The sequence below is a fragment of the Entelurus aequoreus genome, linkage group LG12 (genome assembly GCF_033978785.1).
Source record: "Entelurus aequoreus isolate RoL-2023_Sb linkage group LG12, RoL_Eaeq_v1.1, whole genome shotgun sequence".
In the NCBI taxonomy this organism is placed as follows: domain Eukaryota; kingdom Metazoa; phylum Chordata; class Actinopteri; order Syngnathiformes; family Syngnathidae; genus Entelurus; species Entelurus aequoreus.
Window position 1 is genome coordinate 28687030 of NC_084742.1, and position 14197 is coordinate 28701226.

General features: G+C 44.3%; 1 protein-coding gene across 1 annotated transcript; it reads left to right on the forward strand.

Annotated features, from left to right (window-relative positions):
- Nucleotides 1-1491: 1491 nt before the first annotated feature.
- On the forward strand, nucleotides 1492-14090 carry zgc:158659 (uncharacterized protein LOC791141 homolog). Its single transcript, XM_062065420.1, has 28 exons — nucleotides 1492-1669; nucleotides 2181-2287; nucleotides 2364-2467; nucleotides 2535-2697; nucleotides 2758-2967; nucleotides 3064-3131; nucleotides 4481-4609; nucleotides 8867-8920; nucleotides 8990-9099; nucleotides 9181-9322; nucleotides 9381-9466; nucleotides 9540-9645; nucleotides 9725-9877; nucleotides 9948-10079; nucleotides 10154-10278; nucleotides 11175-11256; nucleotides 11351-11515; nucleotides 11594-11697; nucleotides 11758-11857; nucleotides 11934-12005; nucleotides 12075-12181; nucleotides 12272-12393; nucleotides 12466-12544; nucleotides 12610-12780; nucleotides 12851-12968; nucleotides 13039-13190; nucleotides 13306-13454; nucleotides 13530-14090. The coding sequence occupies exons 2-28, from the start codon at nucleotides 2203-2205 to the stop codon at nucleotides 13652-13654; spliced, it is 3213 nt and encodes a 1070-aa protein (XP_061921404.1). The 5' UTR covers nucleotides 1492-1669; nucleotides 2181-2202; the 3' UTR covers nucleotides 13655-14090.
- Nucleotides 14091-14197: the final 107 nt, after the last annotated feature.

A 14197-nucleotide genomic window follows, 5' to 3' on the forward strand; every position in this document is an offset into this window, starting at 1 on the left:
TGATTTGGCGTTGGAGCCCAGTAACACACTTTGAGAATCACTGCTATAGGGAAAACATGTGCCATGCATAGAGCCCCAAGATCCATAAAGGGGCCCCATTTGGTGGGGGGGGGAAAAGCCAATCACTGAAGGACCAGGCGCTTCATATAAAAATTTACCAAAAATGTATTCAAACCCCTCATGCTCCATCAATGATAAAAATAAAATGGCTAATTTCCCCATACAGTCTTATTGGTAGCACTGGGCTGGTAAATTGTTGTATACAGGAATCGACTCCTGGTCGGGGACATGTGTATGTTTATCTTTTCCATCCATCCATTTTCTATACTGCTTGTCCCTTTGTGCTGGAGCCTATCTCAGCTGCATTCGGGCGGTAGGCGGGGTACACCCTGGACAAGTCATCACTTCATCGCAGGGCCAACACAGATAGACAGGCAACATTCACACACTAGGGCCAATTTAGTGTTGCCAATCAACCTATCCCCAGGTGCATGTCTTTGGAGGTGGGAGGAAGTCGGAGTACCCGGAGGGAACCCACACAGTAACGGGGAGAACATGCAAACTCCACACAGGAAGATCCCAAGCCCAGGATAGAACCCAGGACCTTCGTATTGTGAGGCACACGCACTAACCCCTGTTCCATCATGCTGCCCCTAGTTTATATTTTCATTATGTTAATTTGGTTATTTTACACAAAACAAAACAAAATCCGCATTGTTTGTGTAAAAAACGTGCATCAATTTAAATTAAAGTTTGGATAAAATGTTGGGCATAAATGAAAAAATATGGACACATTTTGTGATGATCGGGGGGGGCCCCAAAATAAATTTCTGCTTCGGCCCCGAATTTCGCCTGCATGGGAGGCCCTGGCCTGAGGTGTCCTTTATGTTGACAGCTGCTGTCAACAATTAACGGTTAGTAAATGAAACATTTACTGCATTAAAAGAAAAATAGCAGTATTTTAGGACAAAAACAATACATGTCTTCACACTTCCTTTCAACACGGACTTTTACAAATATGTACAAACAAGAGTCTGATCCTTTTGTTAACGTAACATAATTGTAATATTCATTACCACGGCACGGATGTTTGTCACAACATGTCAAATCATCTCAATCTTGTTTTTGTTCCATTCTCTTTGTTGACAACTTGTGTGTGCGCGCGTGTGCCACATTAACAGCTGATGTGACATCACTGATCCGCTGCTCGCCCTGAGATCGTCACTTCCCGACAGAGGCATCACTCTGACACCATGGCGGAGGACCCCCGGTGTTCTCTTTTGTCGCGAATTGTCCGTTCCAGCGTCCACACTCAGCTTTCCGCGTTCAGGAGCCCTCGTCCTAAACTTATGGCTTACTGCGTGGATATAAAACCTCATTGCAAGGTGAATAGCGAGAGCTGCTGTTTCGTGAGGTTCGTGGCCCTTTAAGAGAGGAAGCGGCGCGATAAGCGCCCCCACCCCACCCGCCCCCCTTCCTCCAGCACATTGTTCTGCTCCTGCCGGCGAGCAGCAGCTTCCTCCTCACACATCTCGCTGATGTGGAAAGACGCCATTTGTAATGGACCGCCTTGTTTGTGTGTGTTGCGGCTAATGACACCCAACCAAGAGAGCTGGCAGTCCACGATGCTGTGAGAGAAGACACGCCGCCGCACCGGGAACGAGCTCAGGTGACGCGCGCGCGCACATACACACGCTCACGCACAGTGAACAAAGAGCCCCGGACTGATGCTACCTTTTATGTTGTCATGGAAACCATCATAGTCTGAAGTTCTGAGCAGAAAGAGGCGAGGGCGTGGAGAAGGAGACAAGATGATTCCTTCGTTGTGTAGACAATATTGCACCTTCATAATAATGATGTTGATGACAAGTCCCTTTCCTCACACAGTAACAGGAAATGTGTGTGTGTGTGTGTGTGTGTGTGTGTGTGTGTGTGTGTGTGTGTGTGTGTGTGTGTGTGTGTGTGTGTGTGTGTGTGTGTGTGTGTGTGTGTGTGTGTGTGTGTGTGTGTGTGTGTGTGTGTGTGTGTGTGTGCGTGCACGTGTCCTACTTTTTGGTCTTTGTTTGATGGCCTTATAGAAAACACACAAAGACATAAATGGAAGCAGAAAGACAGAAGAAAACATGAGAATTTAAGTCCACACGCCATGACGTTAATACACCCACCTGTCCGTCCCCCAGGAGCCCGGGTGAGGGAGTCATCATGGCTCCCAGACCATCGTCAGGGGAACTATGGGGTCTCCATCTGATGCCCCCACGCATCCTGGTGGACTGCTGCCTTCCCAATGGTACAAGGTTTTTGACAGCCGATGATGTCATCGCCGTCCTTTGGTGTCCGTAATGCTCCGATGACCTTGTGTGCAGGGATGATGGTGAGCCTGGAGTGTCTTCGAGAGACTCCTCTCATCAGCATCAAACAGCAGCTCTTCGCAGAGGCCAGGAAGTATCCACTCTACCACCTTCTGCAGGTACGACTGACCTTTGAACTCTTGGCGGCGCTCTGCAGGGCTTAACCTCTGCTTTGCGGCCGAACAGGAGGAGTCCAGCTACATATTTGTGGGCGTGACCCAGGAAGCGGAGAGGGAGGAGTTTTACGACGAGACCAGGCGGTTGTGTGACCTTCGACTGTTTCACCCAATTCTAAAGGTGATCGAGCCTCTGGGAAACCGTGAGGAGAAGATCCTGAACCGGGAGATCGGTAAGAGGTGGTCCGATAAAACCAGAGAGAGCCCGAGCACAATTCCGTGTTTGTGAGCAGGATTCGCCATCGGGATGCCGGTCTGCGAGTTTGAGATGATGAAGGACCCTGAGGTCCAGGATTTCCGTCGTGCCATACTTAGCGTGTGCAGAGAGGCCATGGAGGAGCGGGAGGGGGGCGGCGCCCATAGCCAGGCGCTCTATGTTTATCCCCCAAATGTGGAGTCCAGCCCCCAACTGCCACAGCACATCTACAGCAAGTTGGACAAAGGTTCTATAGACTTAGCCTCAGCGAGCACTTACATCGTCATGCGGACTTTGCCTTGGAAAAAATGCCAAAGAACTGTTTTGTTGTGTCTCTCGGTAGGGAGGTTGATCGTAACCATCTGGGTGATCGTGTGTCCGTCCAACTCCAAACAAAAATACACACTGAAGGTATCCATGGATCATAAATTACTGCAATTATTACAGTGGTGATTGCTCTAAGACTGCAAGGGAAGTACTTTTGTGTTTACATGTCATTGACCACATACGCACTAGAACCTTTGTTCAGAATCAGCTACGTTCACGTCATTCTTCTCATTCATGGGGTTAGCGTTATAGTGCACTAAACCCCTATGTTAAAGCTGAGCGTCCATTGACTTTAATGGGGGAGCATAGAGTGGGTTGTTCCATAGCAGACGAACTAGACAGTCATTTTGTCCTGCCCAATGAACGCAGAGCGTCTCTGAAATTGTACACCGTAAAAATTTGACGAGCATTTAACAGTATTATTTTACAGTAGAATACTGTAATGAAAATTAACTGTAATCTTACAACAAATTCCTGTAAACATTACAGTAATCTTATTTTTCACAGCATTTAACTTCACAGTGAATTACTATAAATGTTACTGTGAAAGTAGTGCAATTATTAGCCATTTTACTGTGAATTTACAATGAACATTTTTACAGTGTATGGAAAGTAGGCTTGGCCTTGGCTGGCCTGGACGCTGAGTTCCCAGATGACGAGTGGATGATCTGTCTGAGGCTGGATCCCTTTTTAATTGACAGCAAAATGAGCGAATCAGCGATCTTAAATTATAAACCACTGCAAGAGCATTTTTCATGTCTCTTTCCGCTGTTTCGAGTTGATATGGAGAATTTTACAATCCTCTAAGTCAGTGGTCCCCAACCTTCGGGCCGCGGCCCGGTACCCGTCCGTGGATCGATTGGTACCGGGCCTCACAAGTAATAAAAAAAAATTTTAAAAATAAAAACATTTTTTTATTGTTTTTATTTTTTATTAAATCAACATAAAAAACACAAGATACACTTACAATTAGTGCACCAACCCAAGGAACCTCCCTCCCCCATTTACACTCATTCGCACAAAAGGGTTGTTTCTTTCTGTTATTAATATTTCTGGTTCCTCCATTATATATCAATATAGATCAATACAGTCTGCAGGGATACAGTCCGTAAGCACACATGATTGTATTTCTTTATGACAAAAAAAACAAAACAAGAATTCCATTACCCCCTCACCGCCCCGGTCCGTGGGACAAATTTTCAAGCGTTGACCGGTCCGCAGCTACAAAAAGGTTGGGGACCACTGCTCTAAGTGACGTATTGTTTGTCAAATCTACCATCTTTATAGCTTTTATCTGTCATTGGAGTCTGTACTTGTGTTTAGAGAGTAGCTGAAGATGAGCCTCCCCTACTTGAAACACCAGCAGCCACCACTGAATTATAACCACCCACCTCAGTCACTCACCTGACAAATGAATATTATTTTCTCCGCAGGTGAGTCACGACAGCCTGCCTGAGCAGCTGATTGCCGAGTCCATCAGGAAGAAGAGCAGGTCCATGCACCTTTCACCTCAGCAGCTCCACCTATGTGTCCAGGAGTACCAGGGCCAGTACATCCTGAAGGTACGTATGTCTCTATGGCCTTGCACTGCTGGTACATCACATCTGCTGTCCGCATCTTCAGATTTTCATGGCGAGCAATCGATGCTTTGTAAGGACCTATTAGCACAGGTTTCTGATAATTTTGTAATGCAGATTATAAACAAAAATGGAAATGTAGCCAAATACGTAATGTTGCATCTCACTCTTAGGGCTGCTGGCCGCACAATTCTTCAAAAAAAAATAGTTTTCAGGGACATTGAATCAATTGCAATTGGACTGTTCAAATTGTCTTAAAAAGACGTTTTCGCCAATCATCCGGTCATTATGCTCAAAGACCAGAAAGGACAGCTCTAACCCTATCTACTGTAGTCTTTGAGAAGTGAAATGTCTTCTCTGACAATCTGTACAGTCCAATTGTAATTGATTCAGTGCCCTGAGAACACAATGACTTCGACCAGGAGTCCTCAACGTTTTCCGGGACAAGGACCCCAAAACTGATCCAGAAAAGAAACCGGGACACTATACTTAAATTGTGATTGTCCATCCATCCATTATCTACCGCGTGTCCTTCTTTGGGTCGCGGGGTTGCTGGAGCCTATCCCAGCTGCATTCGGGCAGAAGGCGGGGTACACCCTGGACAAGTCGCCAGATAATCGCAGGGCCAACACAGATAGACAGACAACATTCACACTCACATTCACACACTAGGGCCAATTTAGTGTAGCCTATCCCCAGGTGCATGTCTTTGGAGGTGGAAGGAAGCCGGAGTATCCGGAGGGAACCCACGCAGTCATGGGGAGAACATGCAAACTCCGCACAGAAAGACCCCGAGCCCAGGACCTTCTTATTGTGAGGCACACGCACTAACCCCTGTTGTACCGTGCTGCCCAACATTGTGATTGTGTTTTGACTGGTCCTAAAGATACCTTGTTATTTTGCAATACTGTACTAAGATACTCAAATTATACAGTTTAGCATCACTAATAGCTAACTGGAAACTAGCACACTAATGGCTAGCTGACAACTGCTGCACTAATTTCAAACTGACAGCAACCTAATTCTTAGCTGGAAGTAAATGCTAACATAAATACCATAATATAATTTTTCATATTTTTACAGTGAGTTGGGCGGCCATGCCACTGTCATTTCTAAACTACACTGCAAAATATTGGATCAATGTTAATGTGTAATTAAAGACATTTAAATTTGTGGAAAAATTGCTCGGGGAATATAAAAAATATTTTTTTAAAAGGCAACCAAAACTTTTACGACTCTCCCTCTCAGTACCTCTGTGGAACCCCTGGGAGTCACCGACCCCTTGCTGGAGATTTCTGACCTTGAATGAGAATATCCGTATGGATGTAAAACATGTCAGAGGACGATTTTCTCACACACCATGTTCAACACCATGTGCGTATGTTTTAAAGGAATTACAGTTTTATGATTAACACCTTAATTGTGGGTCTATTACCCCCTTTGTGCTCAAGTGTTTTTTTACGCTCTTGAAATTACGTAGCTTTCTCTTTTTCGTATTCTCCAATCCCATCCTGCCCACGGACATGGCCACTCCGCGTAAGTAAGGCTCAAGTGTGAAATTTGTGAATGAATGTGAGCTCATTACTAATGAGGCGGACCTTGCCATGACGCATTTTTATTTTTGTCTGTGTTAAAATTGTGGCACATGAAGTTTTACTAACAATAAGGACTGTCATTGAAATACGTAAAAAAGAAAACACTTTAAATTGTAGAAGGCCATACACATCCAGGCCGCACTACATGTTGTGTGTCATCATGGCAATAGAGTGCGTATATGGACGCTACAACAGTGACTTCTTCCTGGCCGGATGTGAATAGTAATCCATATGTACAAGTCGTTGAGTTAACAGCTGACAGTTTAACATTATTTGTGGAAAAATCAATCAATTAAATTGATTTAACTTGATTAAATGTTTTTGTTATTCTCCCAGTCTGTGCAACAAAGTGAGGATAACTTTCTTGTCCTTTTTATATTGTCTCATAGACAATACAGTACTTTATATATGTATTTTCAATTAAATAATCACAAAGTTCAATGATAACCAACGGTCCAGCCGAAATCCTTGTACATATTTAACATCCCAGGATGTCCCAATGCAGCCCATGCATGGTCGTCTTGCTCTTTATGCGGTGGTCGCGCCTTCCATCCATCCATCCATTTTCTACCACTTATTCCCTTCGGGGTCGTGGGGGGTGCCTTGTTTTTTCCTTTTTACGCAGGCACAAAGCCAAGTAAACGATGGGCATTTTAGTTGTTGATTCAGAGTGACACTCATGATATTCATCTCAATGGATTTTTCCAGGTGTTTCCAATTGAAGCGATCAGACTATATTTGATAGCGTTCTAGAAGTATCTTTCATCATTTTATTACACTGCATCCAAACTTTAAGTGCTTGCATCCAAACTTCAAGTGTTATACAATGTTTCACCTTCCATAGGTGCTGGACTTGTTTCAGCCTCAGAAGCGCGTTGGAGCAACAGTAATTCCCATATTTTCCTGGACTATTGAACGTACCGGTATTCAAGCCACACCCATTACATTTTTGAAGAAAACATTTTTTTCCCATATATTAGCCTCACCGGACTATAAGCCGCAGATGCATACCACAAGGAAATATTTATCTACATACCTTAATTGTTTCGAAACGGTGCCTGTAACACGACAGTAGAACGGCTGATCACACAAAACAGAAGTCATCATCATGGACCCACAAGCTGCAGAAGCTGGCTCTCCAATCAGCTAAACAGACTCAATAACTCAACGGTGACAGGAATTTGTGAAACTGGAACAATACAAAAAGAATGCAATTGGAAGTTAATGATACTAACTCAGACACTTGTAAGTGTGTTAGCATATTAGCTAATGCTAGTAACGATAGCACGTACAAACATGCAAACACTCCTACAGACATCACACATGGAACGGTTTAGTAAGTATGAATAGTTTTGTTGTATTGCATATTATTGTAAGAATCAATTTGAGTAGAAACTGGAGCGGCACTTGTACTTTTGGTTGATAGCACTAAACAGAAGGAAATACTGTAGACGTGATTAACGTGGACCCCGACTTAAACAAGTTGAAAAACTTATTCGGGTGTTACCATTTAGTGGTCAATTGTACGGAATCTACTAATAAAAGCTTCAATCAATCAAAGACGTTCACCTCGCATCACCTGCAGTGAGTGAACTGATCCAAAAAAATGACGCCATTTCACAAGCAATAAAACACCTTTTCAGTGCCTTTGCTTGTGTTTTTTGTAACTATTTGCATTAATGACATGCGCGAAAAAAATCTATAAATTGGCCGCAACTTTTTATAAGCCGCAGGGATCAAAGCGTCGGAAAAAAGTAGCGGCTTATAGTCCGAAATTTACAATGAATCGATGTGAGAATACGCTCAAGCCCAGATTTGACTGGGAACACCCATATGTCCGCGTTGCTCCAACCAGAGTGCGCATCTTGGATGAAGGTGGTCAATGACAGACTTAGTCAAAATCTGTGCAAATGTGCAGATTTTTTCATGTAAGCACATGGGAGAATAGGGCTCTTAGTTAGCAACGTAGCTCAAACATTTATGGGTGGATTTTGATTAAACTTTCAGGGAATGTCCAAAATAGGACTGTTTGTTGGATAGCCACATAGCTCAAAAAGTTTTAGCGGATTTTGATTAAACTCCCAGGAAATGTCAGAAATTAGTTAAGGAACAAGTGATTACATTTTGGGTGTGATCTGGATCACTGTCTGTTTAGGGCCTTGCAAAAAGGTCTGCACAGTCTAAATTATTTTCTAGTTATCATTATTATTAGACTCCTCATACATATTCTTGGTCAGCTTTGAAGACATTCCCAAAAGTCTTTCTGACGTTCTTCATGAAGTGAGATGTGAGACATCAGAAAGGCACTGACTAGACGGGACTGGTTTGTGTTTTTCATGTCATTGGCATCAAAATTGTGGTTGTTCATTTCATCAGGGAATTTACCTGCCTGTCTCCATCCTCGAGGCACCGTTGTCAGGTGTGATCTGCTCTAATATCCGATTGGACAGACCATTGTGGAACTGGCCCGAACTGAAAACTAAATCGATTGACATTTCCAACCACAACAAAAGATTTTTGCTGTTCGTACTTCACATCAAGCTGAATACAATCTGGATATGCTCAAAATCAGATAAGCAGTTTGAAGGCCTATTTGCATTACTTGTCTGTCACATGACTGCCTGATTTACCTACTACTACTCCTCAGGTGTGTGGCTGTGATGAATACCTGTTGGAAAAGTACCCTCTGAGTCAGTACAAGGTAAAAGCTTGCAGCAAGGACCCCATACATGAAACTGCCTCACCCGTCTGCCTGTCTGCACGCCTGTAGTACATCCGCTCCTGTATCATCATTGGTCGTCTTCCTCACCTCATGCTGGTCTCCAAAGACAGTCTCTACTCACAGCTTCCCGCCTCTGGATTTGTAACACCATCATACAGGTATGGCCGCCCATCAGGAGACACAAATTAGCAGCCGGCTCGCGCTGTCACCAAGTAGAAAACTTTTGGTTTGCGTTTCAGTCGTCGAACTCCGCAGCCATCTCCCTGTCTCGGAGGGTCAGATGGTTCTCCTCCGCGCTCACTGTGGGCCTTCAATACCCGGCTGAGGGTTCGACTGCTCTGTGCCACCTATGTTAACGTCAACATCCGCGACATCGACAAGGTTTGTCTGCCTGTCTTTGTGTCTCTGTGTCTGATGACAGGTGTGTGTGTGGGTGTAGATCTATGTAAGGACAGGTATTTATCATGGAGGAGAGCCACTCTGTGACAATGTCAACACACAAAGGGTACCCTGCTCCAACCCAAGGTAACACACCAAACACTAACTACTCAGTACACACTGACTACACGCATCTGAAGCGTGTTTGTCCTGAGTCCAGATGGAACGAGTGGCTGACCTACGACATCTACCTGTCTGACCTCCCCCGCTCAGCCAGAGTCTGTCTGTCTATCTGCTCTGTGAAGGGAAGGAAAGGGGCCAAAGAGGTACGGAAAGACTGCAGTGATACAGGAAGTCAGAGAAGAACCTACCAAATTAAATTCTCCTTGTTCACTTATGTGTCAGGAACACTGCCCACTGGCCTGGGGAAACGTCAACCTCTTTGACTATAAGGACATTCTGGTGTCAGGCAAAGTGGCGCTGAGTTTGTGGCCCGTCCCTCACGGACTCGAGGATCTGCTGAACCCCATAGGGGTGGCCAGTTCCAATCCTAACAAGGTACACTACCAGGTGTTTTGGCGACTAGTAAATAAAGTCCACTGATTGGATGTGACTCGTGCCTCTCTAGGAGTCTCCTTGCGTAGAACTCGAGTTCTCCTGGTTCACCCAGCCGGTGGTGTTTCCTGATGAACAGCAAATTGAAGAACACGCCAACTGGACCATCAGCAGAGAACTGGGCCTCAACTACACACATGGCCTGGTAGTACACACACAGACAGACACACACACAGTATCATAGCACACAGAAAAACAGAGCCTGTCTCCCTGTTGCAGAACAGTCGTCTGGCATGTGACAGCAGTGTTTCAGCAACAGACGCCGAGCAGCTTCGATGTCTCTGCTGTAAAGATCCTCTCTACGAACTCTCTGAGCAAGAGAAGGACTTCCTGTGGAGACATAGGTAAAGACTCAATTAACCCTTGTGCACCCCTAGGGCCCATAACGGGCATTATATGTGTTCAGTATGTGATATGATTGATCAGATTGAAGGACATTGTTTTTTATTGCAACATTGTTAGAATAGGATATAAACAAAGTATAGACTACACACTTTCTCTTAAGACCTATTTCGGCCCCATTGACTCCCATTATAACTGCTATTTTAACTGACTGTAATCCTGGTATATCACTGTGCTTTTTCTATAAAAATCGAATTATACTCAATCAACATATTTTTGTGGTGTAATTACGCCTCTTAACCACAAGATGACGCCAGAAAACTGAACCCAATGAGCATAATTCTCAGAACTTTGACGTGCGTGAATGAGTTAAACTGCCATTAAATTGCTGAAATGCAATGAAAATGCTATTGGGAAGTAGTCCTGCCTGCTTTTTCTCCCATTCCATCTCAGCAGGCACTGTAAAAATAATATGTTTTGTCTAATGTATCAAAATCAATGTTTACATGAATTCAAAATCAATGTTTACATGAATTGTTTACGTAATCAAGGCTGTGATTACCCAACCTCAAATGTTCCACTCTGCAACTTATTTTTAGAAATATTGCATATTTTGCATTTTCCCATTATAAAAACTGTTATTTTTTTACTAAAATGCCACAAAACATTAAACAATTATAAAAACTTTATATCAATAAATAGTTCTGACATTGTTAAAAGATTTCAAGCATTAAAAGTAAAACTTTAAGTAAAACAATTTATAGCTGACTTATGACACTTTATGAATGGATCTCTTTTAGATCCTAAGAGTAATTGTGTATGGTCAATCTTAAGGTTGCCCAAGGGTTGACATCTGTCATCTTCACTGTGGTGTGTCTAAATGGTTCTGTACCCACAGGCATTACTGTGTCAATATTCCAGAGTCTCTTCCGAAGTTACTTCTTTCGGTTAAGTGGAATTCCAGAGATGAAGTATCTCAGGTAGGATAAACTTAAAAAAAGAATGTGTGTACATTCATGACAAAGTACCTCAAGACTCATCGTCCCTCACATCATGTCCCCCATGCACCCTTAGATGTACTGTTTGTTGAAGGAGTGGCCTCTAATGGAGTCCGAGTCGGCTCTAGAACTGTTGGACTGTAACTTTCCTGATCCTGTGGTAAGAGAGTTTGCACTGCGCTGTCTGGTCCAGAGCCTGACGGACGACAAGCTGTCCCAGTACCTGCTGCAGCTCGTACAGGTTCACTCCGCACACCGAGGAAAAGTACGTTGTTGTCCGTGGACACAAGTGGATGTCGTTGTGGAATGCTATTTCCAGGTGCTGAAGTATGAGATGTACCTTGACAACCCACTTGCCCGTTTCCTGATCAAGAAAGCGCTGACCAATCAGAGGATAGGACACTTCTTCTTCTGGCATCTCAAGTGAGCAATGCAGGATGACTTGTGAGATCAGACTCATCATTTTGTGGGTGCTGTTGACAGGTCTGAGATGCACAACAAGACGGTGTCACGACGCTTCGGTCTGCTGCTCGAGGCCTTCTGCAGAGCCTGCGGCATGTATCTAAAACACCTGAACCGGCAGGTGAGCTCCTTTATGATATGGTCTTTAACCCTGATTGGCATATTCACAGGAAGTGTGCCTGCCTGTGTGCCTGCAGGTGGAGGCAATGGATAAACTGGTGAACCTCACAGATACTCTGAAACAAGAAAAGAAGGACGAAACACAGAAAGTAAGAAAACGATCACATCATGTCTGAACTCAGGTCTGATTTAGCTGCCGCTCTGTGATTGGTTGTCAGACTCAGATGAAGTTCCTGGTTGAACACATGTCTCGTCCAGATTACATGGAGGCTCTGCAGGGATTTGTCTCGCCTCTGAACCCTGTGCACCAGCTGGGACATCTCAGGTGACACACACACCCATGGTGCAGCTAGGCTACTTGTCTCCTGTATCAACCCTGCTTCAACACTGTCAACCGACATGTGTCGCCATGCAGGCTGGAGGAGTGCAGGATCATGTCATCTGCAAAGCGCCCCTTGTGGTTGAACTGGGAGAATCCTGACATCATGTCTGAGCTGCTCTTCACCAACAATGAGATCATCTTCAAGAATGGAGATGGTAGAATGTTTTCTCCGGGAGACAGACGCATGCTAAAAGTGCCCGTCGACAATGTTGCTTGTTTTTTTACAGATTTGCGGCAGGACATGCTGACGCTGCAGATCATCAAGATCATGGAGAACATCTGGCAGAACCAAGGACTAGACCTGCGGTGAGACAGGTAATGATGACATCATCACATGTCGGCTTCCCTGTATGTTTGTGTGTGTCTCTCAGGATGCTCCCGTATGGATGTCTGTCCATCGGAGACTGTGTGGGTCTCATCGAGGTGGTGAAGAACAGTTTCACCATCATGCAGATTCAGTGTAAAGGAGGCCTGAAGGGGGCGCTGCAGTTTAACTCAAACACACTGCACCACTGGATTAAAGACAAAAACCGTGGAGAGGCGTCAGTATCTGCCCGTCTTGCTGTTTTCCTATCAGGCTAGGAGTAACCTGTCTTACCTTGTTTCTCTCAGCTACGACCGAGCCATCGACCTGTTCACCAGGTCTTGCGCGGGTTATTGCGTGGCGACGTTCATTCTGGGAATTGGCGACCGCCACAACTCCAACATCATGGTGAAGGAGAACGGGCAGGTGAGTGTACGGTTCCTGACACCACCCTTTCTTAAACTCTGACCTACCTGTCTTCGTCCACTTCCTGCAGCTCTTCCACATTGACTTTGGTCACTTCCTGGACCACAAGAAGAAGAAGTTTGGCTACAAGCGGGAGCGAGTTCCTTTTGTGCTGACACAGGACTTCCTGATTGTCATCAGCAAAGGAGTCCAGGAGTCAACCAAGACAAAGGAGTTTGACAGGTCCCTTTGCTGTTCCTGCACATACCTGTGCCTATGTCCTGTCCTCTTCCGTCCAAACCAGACAAAGGAGTTGGAAATGTCTCTCACCTATCCCGCCTGTCTCGCCATGTCTCAGGTTCCAGGAGATGTGTTACAAAGCGTACTTGGCCATCCGTCAGCACGCCAGCCTCTTCATCAACTTGTTCTCGCTGCTGCTTGGCTGCGGGATGCCTGAACTGCAAAGCTTTGACGACATCGCCTATCTGAGAAAAACCCTTGCACTGGGTAATGCACACACACACACACACACACACTTTTGAAATCAAGCACAGAAAAGAATTCATGATTTTTTTGTGTCAGAGAAAAGCCAGCAGGAGGCGCTGGAGTATTTTACCAAACAGATGAATGACGCTCACCATGGAGGCTGGAGCACCAAGATGGACTGGATCTTCCACACTATTCGACATATGCCCAATGAGCACTAACACACATACGCGCACACACTACATGTTGTCATGGCAACATGAATCTCAGGGTTGCAGGTCAGAGAATGCCAAAGGCGTCTTCCATCCGGTGCTAATGTTAGCCAGTTAGCTGTTGTAGCATTAGGTTTGAATCAAACTTTATTAAGAAGCTGCTGTAAGAAAGCAGAGCAATAAACTCGAGACAATCAGCCCTAACCAATAGAGATGGGCAATAATGCAAATTTTGATATCAATCCCATACCAAGTAAATACAGGACCGGTATTGGCGATACTGATACTTTTTACTTGAAAATTTTCAAGATCATTAAATGATTTTGTGATTTTTTTCTTTTAATTAATTGACCATGATTAATCAGAATAAAAGACTGATATTTTAAATGTTTTTATCTATAAACTTATTTGTGAACATAACATAAACACAACTTTATATATACTGTGGGGCAAAAAAGTATTTAGTCAGCCACCCATTGACAATCAATGGGTGGCTGACTAAATACTTTTTTGCCCCACTGTATATATATAAATATATATATACATATATAT

Bases quoted from the DNA above. Each gene is read 5' to 3' on its own strand.
- zgc:158659 (XM_062065420.1), top strand. From the start codon at position 2,203: ATGGCTCCCAGACCATCGTCAGGGGAACTATGGGGTCTCCATCTGATG. The intron at 12,006-12,074 runs GTAAGAAAACGA...ATTGGTTGTCAG, and splicing joins AGAAGGACGAAACACAGAAA to ACTCAGATGAAGTTCCTGGT. The intron at 12,969-13,038 runs GTGAGTGTACGG...CACTTCCTGCAG, and splicing joins TGGTGAAGGAGAACGGGCAG to CTCTTCCACATTGACTTTGG.